At 42.8% G+C, this 15,473-nt stretch overlaps 2 protein-coding genes across 2 annotated transcripts; both read right to left on the minus strand.

The window, feature by feature from the left end:
• Positions 1-2,541: 2,541 nt before the first annotated feature.
• Positions 2,542-4,236, minus strand: LOC311000652 (tripartite motif-containing protein 16-like; the record flags this gene model as incomplete). The annotated part of the gene is made up of 1 exon (XM_083991393.1): positions 2,542-4,236. The coding sequence occupies exon 1, from the start codon at positions 4,219-4,221 to the stop codon at positions 2,542-2,544; it is 1,680 nt and encodes a 559-aa protein (XP_083847519.1). The 5' UTR covers positions 4,222-4,236.
• Positions 4,237-5,952: 1,716 nt separating this feature from the next.
• Positions 5,953-13,993, minus strand: LOC311000090 (uncharacterized protein; the record flags this gene model as incomplete). Its single annotated transcript, XM_083990724.1, has 3 exons — positions 5,953-7,706; positions 10,662-10,857; positions 12,330-13,993. The coding sequence occupies 3 exons, from the start codon at positions 13,991-13,993 to the stop codon at positions 6,030-6,032; spliced, it is 3,537 nt and encodes a 1,178-aa protein (XP_083846850.1). The 3' UTR covers positions 5,953-6,029.
• Between the last annotated feature and the right edge of the window lie 1,480 nt (positions 13,994-15,473).

The raw sequence follows: 15,473 nt of genomic DNA on the forward strand, positions 1-15,473 counted from the left end.
TAACTTTATATCTAACGTTACCTTACGTTTAGCTAGCACCAGCCGTTCAAGCTAGCGAGCCGTTAGCTACATAACTAGCAGATGAGTTCATGTTTACAATTATTTCACAACGATTTTTCCCCTCTTCAACAGACGGAGGAATATCTCAGTCAACAATTATTAAAAGACACCGTAGAGAGCGTGTAAGTACTTACCGGCTGTTCTGGTGTTTATTTACGTTCGTGAGACAAACGAAGCAGCCCAGCAGGAGCTCTGTGCGGGAGAACGGGTCCAGATGAGAAGGCTGAGGGAGTCGAGCTGGGTAGTGTTTTACTCTCCGAGCAAGAGGACGGCGCCCAGGTAAAAAAAAAAAAAAAAAAAACTGTATACAATGTTGGCAGAAGAAGTCGATACGATTAAATAATACTGTTTTGATAATTAATAGAGAAAAGAAAAAACAGAGCATCCAGTGGTGACATACATTCAGGCAGAGAATGGAAAACTCCACTTCCCAGGTGACATTGCGGTAAGAAAAACAGCCAATCCCTGCCAACATCATGTCACATGCACCACAGACGTACGGAAGGTAAAAAGTTACATTCAGAAAAAAAAAAATCATGAAGCGAATTATACAAACAAACAAAATACACGTCACCCTCCACTACATAATGATGCATAATTATCAAAATAAACTGAAATCCAAAATGAAATTCCACAGTATCAACCTGTGTGTGTGTGTGTGTGTGTGTGTGTGTGTGTGTGTGTGTGTGTGTGTGTGTGTGTGTGTGTGTGTGTGTGTGTGTGTGTGTGTGTGTGTGTGTGTGTGTGTGTGTGTGTGTGTGTGTGTGAGAGAAAGACAGAGAAAGAGAAATGTAAAGCACAAAAGCTTCAACACAGTGATAGTTTATAAGAAAATGTAGCCTACCAGTAGTTCAGTAATAAATGGTGCAGTACAAGAGCCACTGCCTTTCAAAGTATAGCATTCATACATGTAGCAAATTCAAATTCCTGCACACTCAAGATAGGAAATTAAGGAAACCTCTAAATCTTAGATCTTTGCATAATACTTCCTCTTCATAATCTTAATTCTCAAGTTTTCCGTCCTTGTTGTCTCCTGTATTATAATGCCTAAAGAAAACCTTCACAAGTAAGCACATCTGAAATATTACTCACTGATTTTTATACTATAATCATTTATTGACTTTAGTAACATTCACACAGTTTGTTTAACATGAATCTCAGATATGGAAAAGAAAATAATGAATCATCTCCTAATTGGTGATTATCATAAAACCCCAGAGACCTTATTTATGGATGGATTTAAAAAATACAGAGAACAAAATATAAGACCATGCTCTCAAACCAGTCGCTCTAAAAGATTGATTTTCGATGAAGTGCAATATTGTTCAATTAGTTTGAATTATGGGGAGAAAAAGTTGTGGGTAAATATCATTTTCCAAAAGTGCAAATCTATTTGTGAAAGTTAGACAGCTTTATTGGGACCCTGCTCACCTTGAAACCACATGTTAAAATAAAATCTAAACCTCCTATTTTTTCAAGCAAGGACCTTGGAATGTGGAACCGCAAGGAGTTTGGCTGTGACAGACAAGATTTTTTTTAACAGAGCCTGCAAAAAGCTGCTTCTGACTCCGCCATCTTGGATCCTACGGAAAGTAAAGAAAATACATACACTCATTAAAAACATGAACGGAATTGTACAAAAAAAAACAAGATACACGCTCCACTACATAATAAAGATGCCCAATAAATAAAATAAACTGAAATACAAAAAAATTCCACAGTAACAGGCAAAGTCAAACTTTATTCAAAAAGCACATTCAAAATAACAGAAGTTGCCAAAGTGCAGATAAAATAAGCCTGTCATACAAGTAGCAAATTAAGATTTCTAAACACTCAGGATAGGACATTGAGAAAACCTCTAAGACTTAGATCTTAGCATAAGGCTTGCTCCGCGTAATCTTAATTGTCATCATGTTTTCCATCATCTCTTGTATATCCTCGTATCCACTTCAGTAACATTCACATCATTCACACATCTTGTTCAACATGAATCTCAAAAATGGAAAAGAAAATAACAAATCATCTCGTACAGTAATTGGTGATTATCATAAAACCCCACAGACCTTATTTATGGATGGATTGAAATTTCAACATTTGATTTGACAAACACATATTCTAGATTATTTACAAGAAAATATCCCAATAGCCCATGCAGTGTAAGATAAACAACGACACAAAACACAAATATCCAACAAACATTTAGAGTTTAGAGAAGTTTCCATTTTCATGGAGAAATGTGAGTTTAGGTAAGTAGCAGTGATCTCCTCCACAGCTCCAGCTTCACCTCAACAAACTCAAAAATTAACACAACAAGAAATGAACAACAGGTAAAAGCCCCGCCCACAATGTTTGATTGACAGGTGATCTCTGTGCAGTGCAGAGACACAACAGCAATGAGCTTTTAGCAACAAACATGGAGACTAAAGAAAGTGATTAACTAAAATACAGAATTTAACCAACTACACCTTCAATGATCTTTGTCTATTTGAGTTTACACAACTCTGCTGTGTCTCCATAAGCATCATAAGGCCCAACTCCAGCATGTAGAGGCTGAGTGAATGTGGTCTGGACTCTGTAGAGGAGAGTCATGGTTTCAGAGACGCTGTAGAAGGACAGAATACCTGCACTGTGATCCAGGTACACTCCTACTCTGGAGGACTGAGGACCTGAGACTGGAGTCTGGATGTTGTTGAACCAAAATGTGAAACTGTTGTTGGAGCAATCTAACGACCAAGATTTGTCATTACCTCCAAACTTACATCCATTCCAGCTTCCTGCTCTGCTGATATTCTTGTATGCGACTGCTACACGAACTGTTCCTGTTCCTCTCCTCTCCACCTCCCAGTAACAACGTCCAGTCAGACTCTCTCTGCTCAGGACCTGACGATAATTAGTGAATCTGTCTGTGTGACTAGAATAAGACTGTTTTTTACTCATGAATGTTACTTTCCTGTTTCCCTGAGACAATAACAGATCTGTGTTTGCTGTGTTTGGATCCAGTGTGATTTCCTGTGAATATCTTAAGAAGTCAGCTCTGGTCCTGGGCTCTGGTAGTGACAGTAAAACATCCACTTGAGTCACTGTCAGTGAGATGTTTGTCCATGTGTCTCTCAGAAGGTCCTGTAGTTGATCTCTGAGCTCTGACACAGCTGCTGTCACATCCTCAAAGTGTCTGAGAGGACGGATATTGATGCTGGATGAGTGTGTAGATGGACTGAGTGCTGACAGTGAGGGGTAGTTGTGTAGAAACTGGGTGTGATCCTCTGTGTGTGACAGCAGCTTCAGCTCAGCGTCTTTCCTCTTCAGCTCAGTGATCTCCTGCTCCAGCTTCTTCTGAAGCTCTTTGACTCCACTCACTTGAGTTTCCTGCTGGGATCTGATCTGCTGCTTCAGCTCAGAGCTTCTTTTCTCCATGAGACGGATCAGCTGAGTGAAGATCTTCTCACTGTCCTCCACTGCTTTATCAGCAGAGCCATTGATGGCCTCCACCTCCTGTTGAAGCACCTTCACATCTTTCTCTGTGTCCTGGATTCTCTGCTGGATGTTTTGTCGACTCAGCTCCAGCTCTCTCTGCCTCTCAGTCCTTTCTGCTGCAGCTGAGACTGTGTCGTGGCCTTTATGTTCATCCACAGGGCAGAGATAACAGATACACTGCTGATCAGTGCGGCAGAACATCTTCATCACTTCATCATGACGAGAGCAGATGTTCTCCTGGAGCTTCTTGGAGGGCTCCACCAGCTTGTGTTTCTTTAATGGAGCTACTTCATAATGAAGCTGCAAGTGTTTATCACAATAGGAGGCGGGACACGTCAGACAGGACTTGACAGCTTTGAGTTTTCTCCCAGTGCAGACATCACAGGCCACATCTTCAGGTCCAGCATAGCAGTGATCAGCAGGAGCAGCTTGGAGTCCAGTCTTCTTCAGCTCCTCCACTAAAGCTGCTAACATGGTGTTTTTCACCAGCTCAGGTCTTGGTGTGAAGTTCTTCCTACACTCAGGACAGCTGTAGATTTTCCTCCCATCCTCTCCATCCCAGTGGGTTTTAATACAGTTGAAGCAGTAGCTGTGTCCACAGGGAATAGTCACTGGATCCTTCAGTAGATCCAGACAGATGGAACAAGAGAAGGTCTCCTGGTCCAGATGAACTCCTTTCTGCGCCATTTCACCTCTCACAGACGACGACTGTCTGAGTTTCTGTTGCTCAGAAGTGAAACTAGTTTGAGCTCTGATCTAAACAACATGTGTCTCTGCAGTGAACGGGGCCTGTCAGCTCCTCCTCTTCACCACATGTTGGTTCCACCCATCTTCAAACTGTAGATCTGAAGGGGAGGGAACAAGGAAACACTTGAACAGAGTGCAGCTCACTGTGTTTGGGAACAGGAAGAAGAGGGAGGTGATCAGGTTAGACTTTGTTCCAGTAGGAGGAGCAGTTTGATACTGTATGTTTAACCTTTTATTTACCGTCCTGCTCATTTCTCATTTGTCATCAATTCATTTTGTTTTCAAGGTTTTATAATCAGCTCTTATGCTCTTCTAACAGATTGATTGAATGTTTTATAGGTTACAATTCAAATACAGTAGATGAAAATAAAGTTAATAATTACAGCAGCACAATGGGAGGTAAGGTGTAAAAATTTACTGGCCAAAATATGTTTTTATTGGCCACTGAACTGCTCACAACAGAAGTCACAAAAAACAACACACACAACAACAAAAAACAACAGTGTTTCCCCCAGTGCTTTAGATGGTTACCTCAACAACACACACCTCCTACCTTAACTAAGTTGTTCCAAAAAACATAACAATTAGGCCTAGGTTTAGAACAAAAATTGAAACATTTACGTGAGGTCCATTAAAGTGCAAAAGTGGCAGTGAAGTCGGTGGTGTAACGGCTTTATTTATTTTGTGTTTGCCATGACTCTCACTGTGGCTGGGAAAAAGCTATTGTAGAAGCGTATTAGGTGTGTGATTATGCCGTCTGCTCGGTTGTGCCTGAGACTGTGTGTTGATTGTTTATTTCTAACCAGGGTGGGAAAATGAGGTGTATGAACATTTTAAATATGTTTTTAGAGATTTAACTTTACATTTTCAAAACTATTTTACATCTGAATCTTACAGAGAAATCATCTATCTATATGGTATTCACTTTTTGTAGGCCTACATTTATCTTGTTTATTAATTACATCGTTATATTTTAAATTATTTACATGTGCAACAGAAAAAATGATCTGAAAAAACACTTGAAGCTGTCAATAAAATTAAAGTAGGCTATGTTATAGTTTTGGCCACATCTATCCCTGAATGATATCCCAAAATGAATAGAGAAGAAAATATATCATTTTCGAAGATAAACCATTTTTATTCATTTCACTTATGTTCACATCATTCACATAGTTTATTTCTACATTATTTATCGTAAGTTTCTATTTTCATGTGGAGAAATTTAAGTTTAGGTAAAGAGACATCATCATGAGCAGTGACCTCCTCCACGGAAAAGAAAATAATAAATCATCTCCTAATTGGTGATTATCATAAAACCCCACAGACCTTATTTATGGATGGATTTAAACAACAACATTTGATCTGACAAACACATCTTGGGAAATTGAACTAGAGATTACTGAAAACAAAATATCCCAATAGCCCAGGCAGTGTAAAGATAAACAACTAACAAACACATCAACTTAGATCTCAGAGAAGTTTCTATTTTCATGTGGAAAATGTGAGTTTAGGTAAAGAAACATCATCATGAGCAGTGATCTCCTCCACGGCTCCAGCTCCATCTCAACAAACTCAAACATCAACACAACAAGAAATGACAAGAGGTCAAAGTCCCGCCCACAATGATTGATTGACAGGTGATCTCTGTGCAGTGCAGAGACACAACAGCAATGAGCTTTTAGCAACAAACATGGAGACTAAAGAAAGTGATACAGATTTTAACCAACTGCACCTTCAATGATCTTCGTCTATTTGAGTTTACACAACTCTGCTGTGATTGCATCAAAAAAGTGAAGAGAAAGTCCAGCATGTAGAGGCTGAGTGAATGTGGTCTGGACTCTGTGGAGGAGAGTCATGGTTTCAGAGACGCTGTAGAAGGACAGAATACCTGCACTGTGATTCAGGTACACTCCTACTCTGGAGGACTGAGGACCTGAGACTGGAGTCTGGATGTTACTGTGCAAAAATCTATAACCGTTGTGGTCACAATCTAACGCCCAAGATTTGTCATTATATCCAAACACACATTCGTCCCACCTCCCTGCTCTGCTGATATTCTTGTATGTGACTGCTACAGAAATTCCTCCTCCCCTCCACTCCACCTCCCAGTAACAACGTCCAGTCAGACTCTCTCTACTCAGGACCTGACGATATGAAGTGAATCTGTCTGGGTGACTAGAATAAGACTGATCTTCACTCATCACTGTTACTTTTCTGTTTCCTACTGATAACAACAGCCATGTGTTTGCTGTATTTGGATCCAGTGTGATTTCCTGTGAATATCTTAAGAAGTCAGCTCTGGTCCTGGGCTCTGGTGCTGACAGTAAAACATCCACTTCAGTCACTGTCAGTGAGATGTTTGTCCATTTGTCTCTCAGAAGGTCCTGTAGTTTGTCTCTGAGCTCTGACACAGCTGCTGTCACATCCTCAAAGTGTCTGAGAGGACGGATATTGATGCTGGATGAGTGTGTAGATGGACTGAGTGCTGACAGTGAGGGGTAGTTGTGTAGAAACTGGGTGTGATCCTCTGTGTGTGGCAGCAGCTTCAGCTCAGCGTCTTTCCTCTTCAGCTCAGTGATCTCCTGCTCCAGCTTCTTCTGAAGCTCTTTGACTCCACTCACTTGAGTTTCCTGCTGGGATCTGATCTGCTGCTTCAGCTCAGAGCTTCTTTTCTCCATGAGACTGATCAGCTGAATGAAGATCTTCTCATTGTCCTCCACTGCTTTATCAGCAGAGCCATTGATGGCCTCCACCTCCTGTTGAAGCACCTTCACATCTTTCTCTGTGTCCTGGATTCTCTGCTGGATTTTTTGTCGACTCAGCTCCAGCTCTCTCTGCCTCTCAGTCCTTTCTGCTGCAGCTGAGACTGTGTCGTGGCCTTTATGTTCATCCACAGAGCAGAGATAACAGATACACTGCTGATCAGTGCGGCAGAACATCTTCATCACCTCATCATGACGAGAACAGATGTTCTCCTGGAGCTTCTTGGAGGGCTCCACCAGCTTGTGTTTCTTAAATGAAGGAGATTCATAATGAGGCTGCAGGTGTTTCTCACAATAAGAGACCAGACATTGCAGGCAGGACTTGACAGCTGTGAGTTTTATCCCAGTGCAGAAATCACAGGCCACATCTTCAGGTCCAGCATAGCAGTGATCAGCAGGAGCAGCTCGGAGTCCAGTCTTCTTCAGCTCATCCAGTAGAGCTGTAAACATGATATTTTTCACCAGGTCTGGTCTTGGTGTGAAGTTCTTCCTACACTGAGGACAGCTGTAGATTTTCCTCTCATCCTCTTCATCCCAGTTGGTTTTAATACAGTTGAAGCAGTAGCTGTGTCCACAGGGAATAGTCACTGGATCCTTCAGTAGATCCAGACAGATGGAACAAGAGAAGGTCTCCTGGTCCAGATGAACTCCTTTCTGCGCCATTTCACCTCTCACAGACGACGACTGTCTGAGTTTCTGTTGCTCAGAAGTGAAACTAGTCTGAGCTCTGATCTAAACAACATGTGTCTCTGCAGTGAACGGGGCCTGTCAGCTCCTCCTCTTCACCACATGTTGGTTCCACCCATCTTCAAACTGTAGATCTGAAGGGGAGGGAACAAGGAAACACATGATCAGGGTGGAGCTCACTGTGTTTGAGAGCAGGAAGAAGAGGGAGATGGTCAAGTTAGACTTTGTTCCAGTAGGAGGAGCAGTTTGATGAGGTGTGTTTAACCTTTTATTTACAGTCCTGCTCATTTCTCATTTGTCATCAACTTATTTTCTGATCTTTTGGTTTGTTTTCAAGGTTTTATAATCAGCTTATTTTCTTCTAACAGACTGATTGAATGTTTTATACGTTACAATTCAAATACAGTAGATGAAAATAAAGTTAATAATTACAGCAGCACAATGACAGGTAAGGTGTAAAATTTTACTGGCCAAAATATCTTTTTATTGGCCACTGAACTGCTCACAACAGAATCACCAAGAACAACACACACAACAACAACAAAAAACAACAGTGTTTCCCCCAGTGCTTTAGGTGGTTACCTCAACAACACACACCTCCTACCTTAACTAAGTTGTTCCAAAAAACATAACAATTAGGCCTAGGTTTAGAACAAAAATTGAAACATTTATGTGAGGCCCATTAAAGTGCAAAAGTGGCAGTGAAGTCGGTGGTGCAACGGTTTTATCTATTTTGTGTTTGCCATGACTCTCACTGTGGCTGGGAAAAAGCTATAGAGCTCCGGGAGCTGACGTCACGCTGACGTCACGCAGCCCCGAAACTGACAGCGACGCCATTTTGGCAGGAATCAGCAGATTTTCGTAGCGTAGATACAGGGGAGAGCCGGGTGCGGAACGAGAGTAACAAAGCGATTTTCTCCGAGCCCATACAAGTTTCACATGTATAACTTTGTCAGCATGTAGTATGACCTAACAGAACTGCTAAACATATTGAGGATACGTCTTACTTTGACCGAGTTACGTTCAAGAACCAGCCGTTTTCAGTGACAGCAAAAATTCACTCCGGCGTAATTTTTTCGATCGATCAGCTGTGTTTACCGTTTCAGGTGTCATAGTTATGATGGCTAGACGGATAAATTAGTCCTCAAACACACCCTAAAGCTTGACATGTCAGGGTTTTTCAGTATAGAAGCAACTAGGTTTAAGTGTCGGGAGTCACTGTGGGGAGTCAGCTGTCCCTCATCCCTCTGCACATTGACAATGAGCCTGTCTGTCACTCTGTCGGTACCGCGATCACACTGTGTGTTACAGGATTAATTAAAACACACAACGTAACGTAAACAATGTGACTGTACATGTAGATAGTGTGGGAGGAGGGCAGACGTGGATCGGTGGACCAGGAGAACAGCTGCATAACATTTAGGCAGTAAAATGGAAGATTTTAAGCCGTCTGTTCACATGATCTCACTTTAATTCCAACACATTGGACTTAATATATATAAAAACTAAATAAATTAAATATTACCGACCCTTATAATGCCCCCGGGGTGCTTTTCAAAAGTACCTCCGGCCGCCGGCGGACGTCCCAGACCTCCATGGCACTGGTCCGACCTCCCATTAGTCCGACCTCCCATTAGTCCGACCTCCCATTAGTTCGACCTCCCATTGGTTCGAACTCCCATTGGTCCGACAATCGGAGTAATGAGAGTTCGAACTAATGGGAGGTCCTCATTTGATCGAACTGGACTAGTTATTAGTCAAACTCTCCATTCTTACCGTTCACTATGCATTTATATCATTATTCATATAGGCTCCACCTGTCAATAAGACACACGTGGAAGAAGACGTGCAGTTTATTGTGTTTCACCAAGGAGGAGCTGTCATTACGCACGACTTTTACGCACTGCTGCGCGCTCATTAGTGTCCGTAATTAAACCTTGACACTCATATCAAATCAAACTTACATTACAGACAGATATACAGACAGGGTTCTCTCTCTCTCGCTCCCACTCCGAACAGACAGACGGACGCGATCAGAAAGGAAACGGAGGCTGCGCATTGATCCTTTTTTCCTTTCTGGGATCAAATGGATCATGTGCATAATTAACTGCAAAACAAGCACTTCATATTAATAACATATAACGCTCATTATGCTTCCAGCCTGTCTAGCCTCTACCTGGTCTTTTTACTAAACTTAACCAACTCCTTTCTTCATTGCCTGAACCTAACCAAAGCGAAATTGACTTTTTTTTTCAGTCTGCTGTCAGCAGGAGCGGCGGCTGCAGCAGGCTCACGCCCGTGAAGTGAGCTCAAGCCGGCAGGTTCAGCCGTGCTCGAGCCGAGGGGGGGAGAGAAAAAAAAGTGTATTTCTTTTACTCTGTACTCTGGGGGGGGGGGGGGCTTTAATTATCAGTTTACACATCTTGATCAGCATTTATGATGGTTGTGCGCGATCTGACATGATCTGGCTCTCTGACTGAATATGGTGATATTCTGGGTCGCGCGTGTATGTGTGTGATGTGCGTTTCTGTTAATTCTCGTTATTTTGCTCTCTCTCAGAGAGAGAGGGAGAGAAAGCTGCATGCTCGTATCAATGGAAGAGCTTGTCACAAAGTAGCGATGACAGTTCGAACTAACGGGACCACCCATTGGTTCGACCTCCTATTGGTCCGACTTGTGGTTGATTTTGTCGGAGTAACGGGAGGTCGAACCAATGGGAGGTCGGACCAGTGGGTATTTTGTCGGAGTAACGGGAGGTCGAACCAATGGGAGGTCGGACCAATGGGCAGTTCCCACCTGCAGAATGCAGACACAGCTAAGTTAGGCTACCTGATCAACTTTGCATCGCCCTGCTCTAAAAGCACACAAGCCTGGAGGGTTACACATGGACGCAGTCTGGCTTTGTGGTGAACGTTCAGCTGTGGAATCTACCAGCAAAACCCGCTGTATCCTCACTAGAAGGGTAGGTGTCGTATCATCCCAGTTAATGCAGTGTAGCATGGCTAACGTTAGCTCGTAGCTGTCCGGGGTGCTATCGGGGTGCCGGCCGGGAGCTCTCCCCGGTGCTGAATCAGCCCGCGGCGGATGCGGCGTGCGCTGCGACCGGCTCTGGGTCAGCTTGGAAAGGCTGGAGGCGAAGGAGACTCACAGTTTATGTGTTTGCCTCTTTCTTTTCTTTTTGTCACCGTTTTTCCTGCTTGTGTCATTTTGTGGTGCGCAAAGAGCATGAAGCCGGCTTTTGTATGCTTGTAGAGTAGTTGATCAGGTAGCTGTGTCCGGATACTGCAGGTCTAGGACGTCCTGTTGGGCAAAAATATTTTTTGAAAAGCACCCCGGGGGCATTATAAGGGTCGGTAATATTTAATCCATTTAGTTTTTTTTATATTAAGTCCAATGTGTTGGAATTAAAGTGAGATCATGTGAACTCAGACGGCTTCGGCGCTTACAGTCAATGCTTCCGCACTGGTCAGTTGCCTGCCAAAATGGCCGCTCAAACGCTGGAGGTCACGTGGGGTCCGGAGCTCTATTGAAGCGTATTAGGTGTGTGATTATGCTGTCTACTCAGTTGTGCAGACTGTGTGTTGATCGTTTATTTCTGACCAGGGTGGGAAAATGAGGTGTATGAACATTTTAAATATGTTTTTAGAGATTTAACTTTACATTTTCAAAACTATTTTACATCTAAATCATACAGAAAAATCATTCATCTATATGGTATTCACTTTTTGTAGGCCTACATTTATCTTGTCTATTAATTACATCATTATATTTTAAAATATTTCCATGTGCAACAGAAAAATGGTCTGAAAAAACACTTGAAGCATTTAATTTTAAAAAACATAAATGAAGCAGTCAATAAAATTAAAGTGGGCTATATTATAGTTTTGGCCACATCTATCCCTGAATGATACCCTAAAATGAATAGAGAAGAAAATACATCATTTTCGAAGAGAAACCATTTTTATTCATTTCACTTATGTTCACATCATTCACATAGTTTATTTCTACATTATTTATCATACGTTTCTATTTTCATGTAGAGAAATTTGAGTTTGGGTAAAGAGACATCATCAAGAGCAGTGACCTCCTCCACGGAAAAGAAAATAATAAATCATCTACTAATTGGTGATTATCATAAAACCCCATAGACCTTATTTATGGATGGATTTAAACAACAACATTTGATCTGACAAACACATCTCTGGAAATTTAACTAGAGATTACTGAAAACTAAATATCCCAATAGCCCAGGCAGTGTAAAGATAAACAACTAACAAACACATCAATTTAGAGCTCAGAAGTTTCTATTTTCATGTGGAAAATGTGAGTTTAGGTAAAGAGACATCATCATGAGCAGTGATCTCCTCCACGGCTTCAGCTCCACCTCAACAAACTCAAACATCAACACAACAAGAAATGACAAGAGGTCAATGTCCCGCCCACAATGTTTGATTGACAGGTGATCTCTGTGCAGTGCAGAAACACAACAGCAATGAGCTTTTAGCAACAAACATGGAGACTAAAGAAAGTGATGAACTAAAATACAGATTTTAACCAACTGCACCTTCAATGATCTTTATCTAATTGAGTTTACACAACTCTGCTGTGTCTCCAGGAACACAACCAGAACAAAGCCAAACTCCAGCATGTAGAGGCTGAGTGAATGTGGTCTGGACTCTGTGAAGGAGAGTCATGGTTTCAGAGACGCTGTAGAAGGACAGAATACCTGCTCTGTGATCCAGGTACACTCCTACTCTGGAGGACCGAGGACCTGAGACTGGAGTCTTGATGCTGTTGAACCTGAATGTGAAACTGTTGTTGGAACAAACTAATGACCAAGATTTATCATTACGTCCAAACATACATTCATTCCATCTCCCTGCTCTGCTGATATTCTTGTATGCGACTGCTACAAAAACTCCTGCTCCTCCTCTCCACTCCACCTCCCAGTAACAACGTCCAGTCAGACTCTCTCTACTCAGGACCTGATACCATGTAGTGAATCTGTCTGGGTGACTAGAAGACTGATCTTCCCTCATCACTGTAACTTTCCTGTCTCCCCCAGATAATAACAGTTTTCTGTGTGCTGTGTTTGGATCCAGTGTGATTTCCTGTGAATATCTTAAGAAGTCAGCTCTGGTCCTGGGCTCTGGTGGTGACAGTAAAACATCCACTTGAGTCACTGTCAGTGAGATGTTTGTCCATGTGTCTCTCAGAAGGTCCTGTAGTTGATCTCTGAGCTCTGACACAGCTGCTGTCACATCCTCAAAGTGTCTGAGAGGACGGATATTGATGCTGGATGAGTGTGTAGATGGACTGAGTGCTGACAGTGAGGGGTAGTTGTGTAGAAACTGGGTGTGATCCTCTGTGTATGACAGCAGCTTCAGCTCAGCGTCTTTCCTTTTCAGCTCAGTGATCTCCTGCTCCAGCTTCTTCTCAAGCTCTTTGACTCCACTCACTTGAGTTTCCTGCTGGGATCTGATCTGCTGCTTCAGCTCAGAGCTTCTTTTCTCCACGAGACGGATCAGCTGAGTGAAGATCTTCTCACTGTCCTCCACTGCTTTATCAGCAGAGCCATTGATGGCCCCCACCTCCTGTTGAAGCACCTTCACATCTTTCTCTCTGTCCTGGATTCTCTGCTGGATGTTTTGTCGACTCAGCCCCAGCTCTCTCTGCCTCTCAGTCCTTTCTGCTGCAACTGAGACTGTTTTGTGGCCTTCATGTTCATCCACAGAGCAGAGATAACAGATACACTGCTGATCAGTGCGGCAGAAAATCTTCATCACCTCATCATGACGAGAGCAGATGTTCTCCTGGAGCTTCTTGGAGGGCTCCACCAGCTTGTGTTTCTTTAATGGAGCTGCTTCATAATGAGGCTGCAGATGTTTCTCACAATAAGAAATCACACACATCAGACAGGACTTGACAGCTTTGCGTTTTCTCTTAGTGCAGAAATCACAGGCCACATCTTCAGGTCCAGCATAGCAGTGATCAGCAGGAGCAGCTTGGAGTTCAGTCTTCTTCAGCTCCTCCACTAAAGCTGCTAACATGGTGTTTTTCCCCAGGTCAGGTCTTTGTATGAAGTTCTTCATACACTGAGGGCAGCTGTAGATTTTCTTCCCATCCTCTCCATCCCAATGGGCTTTAATACAGCTGAAGCAGTAGCTGTGTCCACAGGGAATAGTAACTGGATCCTTCAGTAGATCCAGACAGATGGCACAAGAGAAGGTCTCCTGGTCCAGATGAACTCCTTTCTGCGCCATTTCACCTCTCACAGATGACGACTGTCTGAAGAAGACAAAGGTGATCAGGTTAGACTTTGTTCCAGTAGGAGGAGCAGTTTGATAATTTGTGATGAACCTTTTATTTACAGTCCTGGGGTCTCATTTATAAAACCGTGCGTGGGATCGTTACTAAAAGTGTACGTACGCCCAAAAGCCAAGTTTTGCGTGCGCCAGTAAATATTCAGATTTATAAAACCATGCGTACGCACATTTGCAAGCAAACTTCCCTTTATAAATCCGCCCTGTACACGCCCTGTTTTAACCCTAGATGGTCAATGCAAACCACCACATGCAGGGGCGGAGTGGGGCACCAAAATCTACCGGGACACACACACACACACACACAGGGTGAAACAATTTAATTGGGGGTCTGGGGCCAGAATTTTTTTTATAAAGGCTACACCCTTTCCCATATTCTGGTGCATTTTAAACACATTGTTACTTTTATCTAGCTAAAAAAAAGGAAAGAAATTAGCCTACAGACATACAGAATGTGAAAGAGCTGCAATTAGTGCCTCCCAAGCAGATTTAGCCTACTTAACACTGCTGACCATAACATTACATCCAGTCATGTTTACTCCTTTATTTCCCCCTCTCAACTACTCTACTCTGCAAATTGATTTTGCTGACAGCGCGCTGCAAACAGCACGGTTTCGGGTCTTGTCCTACTCACCAACATGCTTCGGTGCCCGTGGAGAAGACAGAGCAGGCTGCTGCTGTGATGTGAGAGGTTCCGGCTCGTAACGGTACCGCGGTCCGCGTACCGACGCGCACTGGCCCACTTACAGTAAAGCACGGACTGTGTTGTCTTGTTAAATTAATATAACTTATAGATAACGTAACACACGGGCAGGACTGATAAGGTTTGCTGGGTAGCTTCCGTGAGTCGATCTGTTTTTAGCCGTAGCCGCTAGTCTAATGATAACTTTCACAGTGATAGGCTAACGCATTCACCGTTTCCCGTGAGGCTTTGCACCATTCTCCATTAGTTTAAGAACAAACAAACAAATTAAATTGCTGGTTATTTTTATATTTTGTGGTCATGAAAGTTCTGTAACATTGAACAAAAATAATTAGTTAAAGATAGGAGGCTAAACAAAAATCATTTAGTAGGCTGGATTGATGAGAGTCTGATTCATTATCGCAACCATGAGTGAAATGTAGAGAGACATGAAGGGGTACAAATAATGGTTGGACTTCCGAAGTAGATGTAGTGGTAGCTTTCGGAGATTATGGGTGCAGTAATTGTTACTTTTAACTCGTGAGCACCACACGGCCACGCAGGGCAGCTTGCAGGCCGGCTCACTTGAGTTTATTGGCCGCCGGCCGACCGGGAAATCTCCCGGTCCTCCCGATGGCCACTCCGCCCCTGACCACATGAATGCCATCTGCATGTCAATGAGCCTGACGTGCTGTTGTTCTGTCAGTGTTGTGAATTAGCTGCAGGTGTGAAAGTGGC

This window comes from Trachurus trachurus, assembly GCF_905171665.1.
Source record: "Trachurus trachurus genome assembly, chromosome: 17".
Taxonomy (NCBI): Eukaryota; Metazoa; Chordata; class Actinopteri; order Carangiformes; family Carangidae; genus Trachurus; species Trachurus trachurus.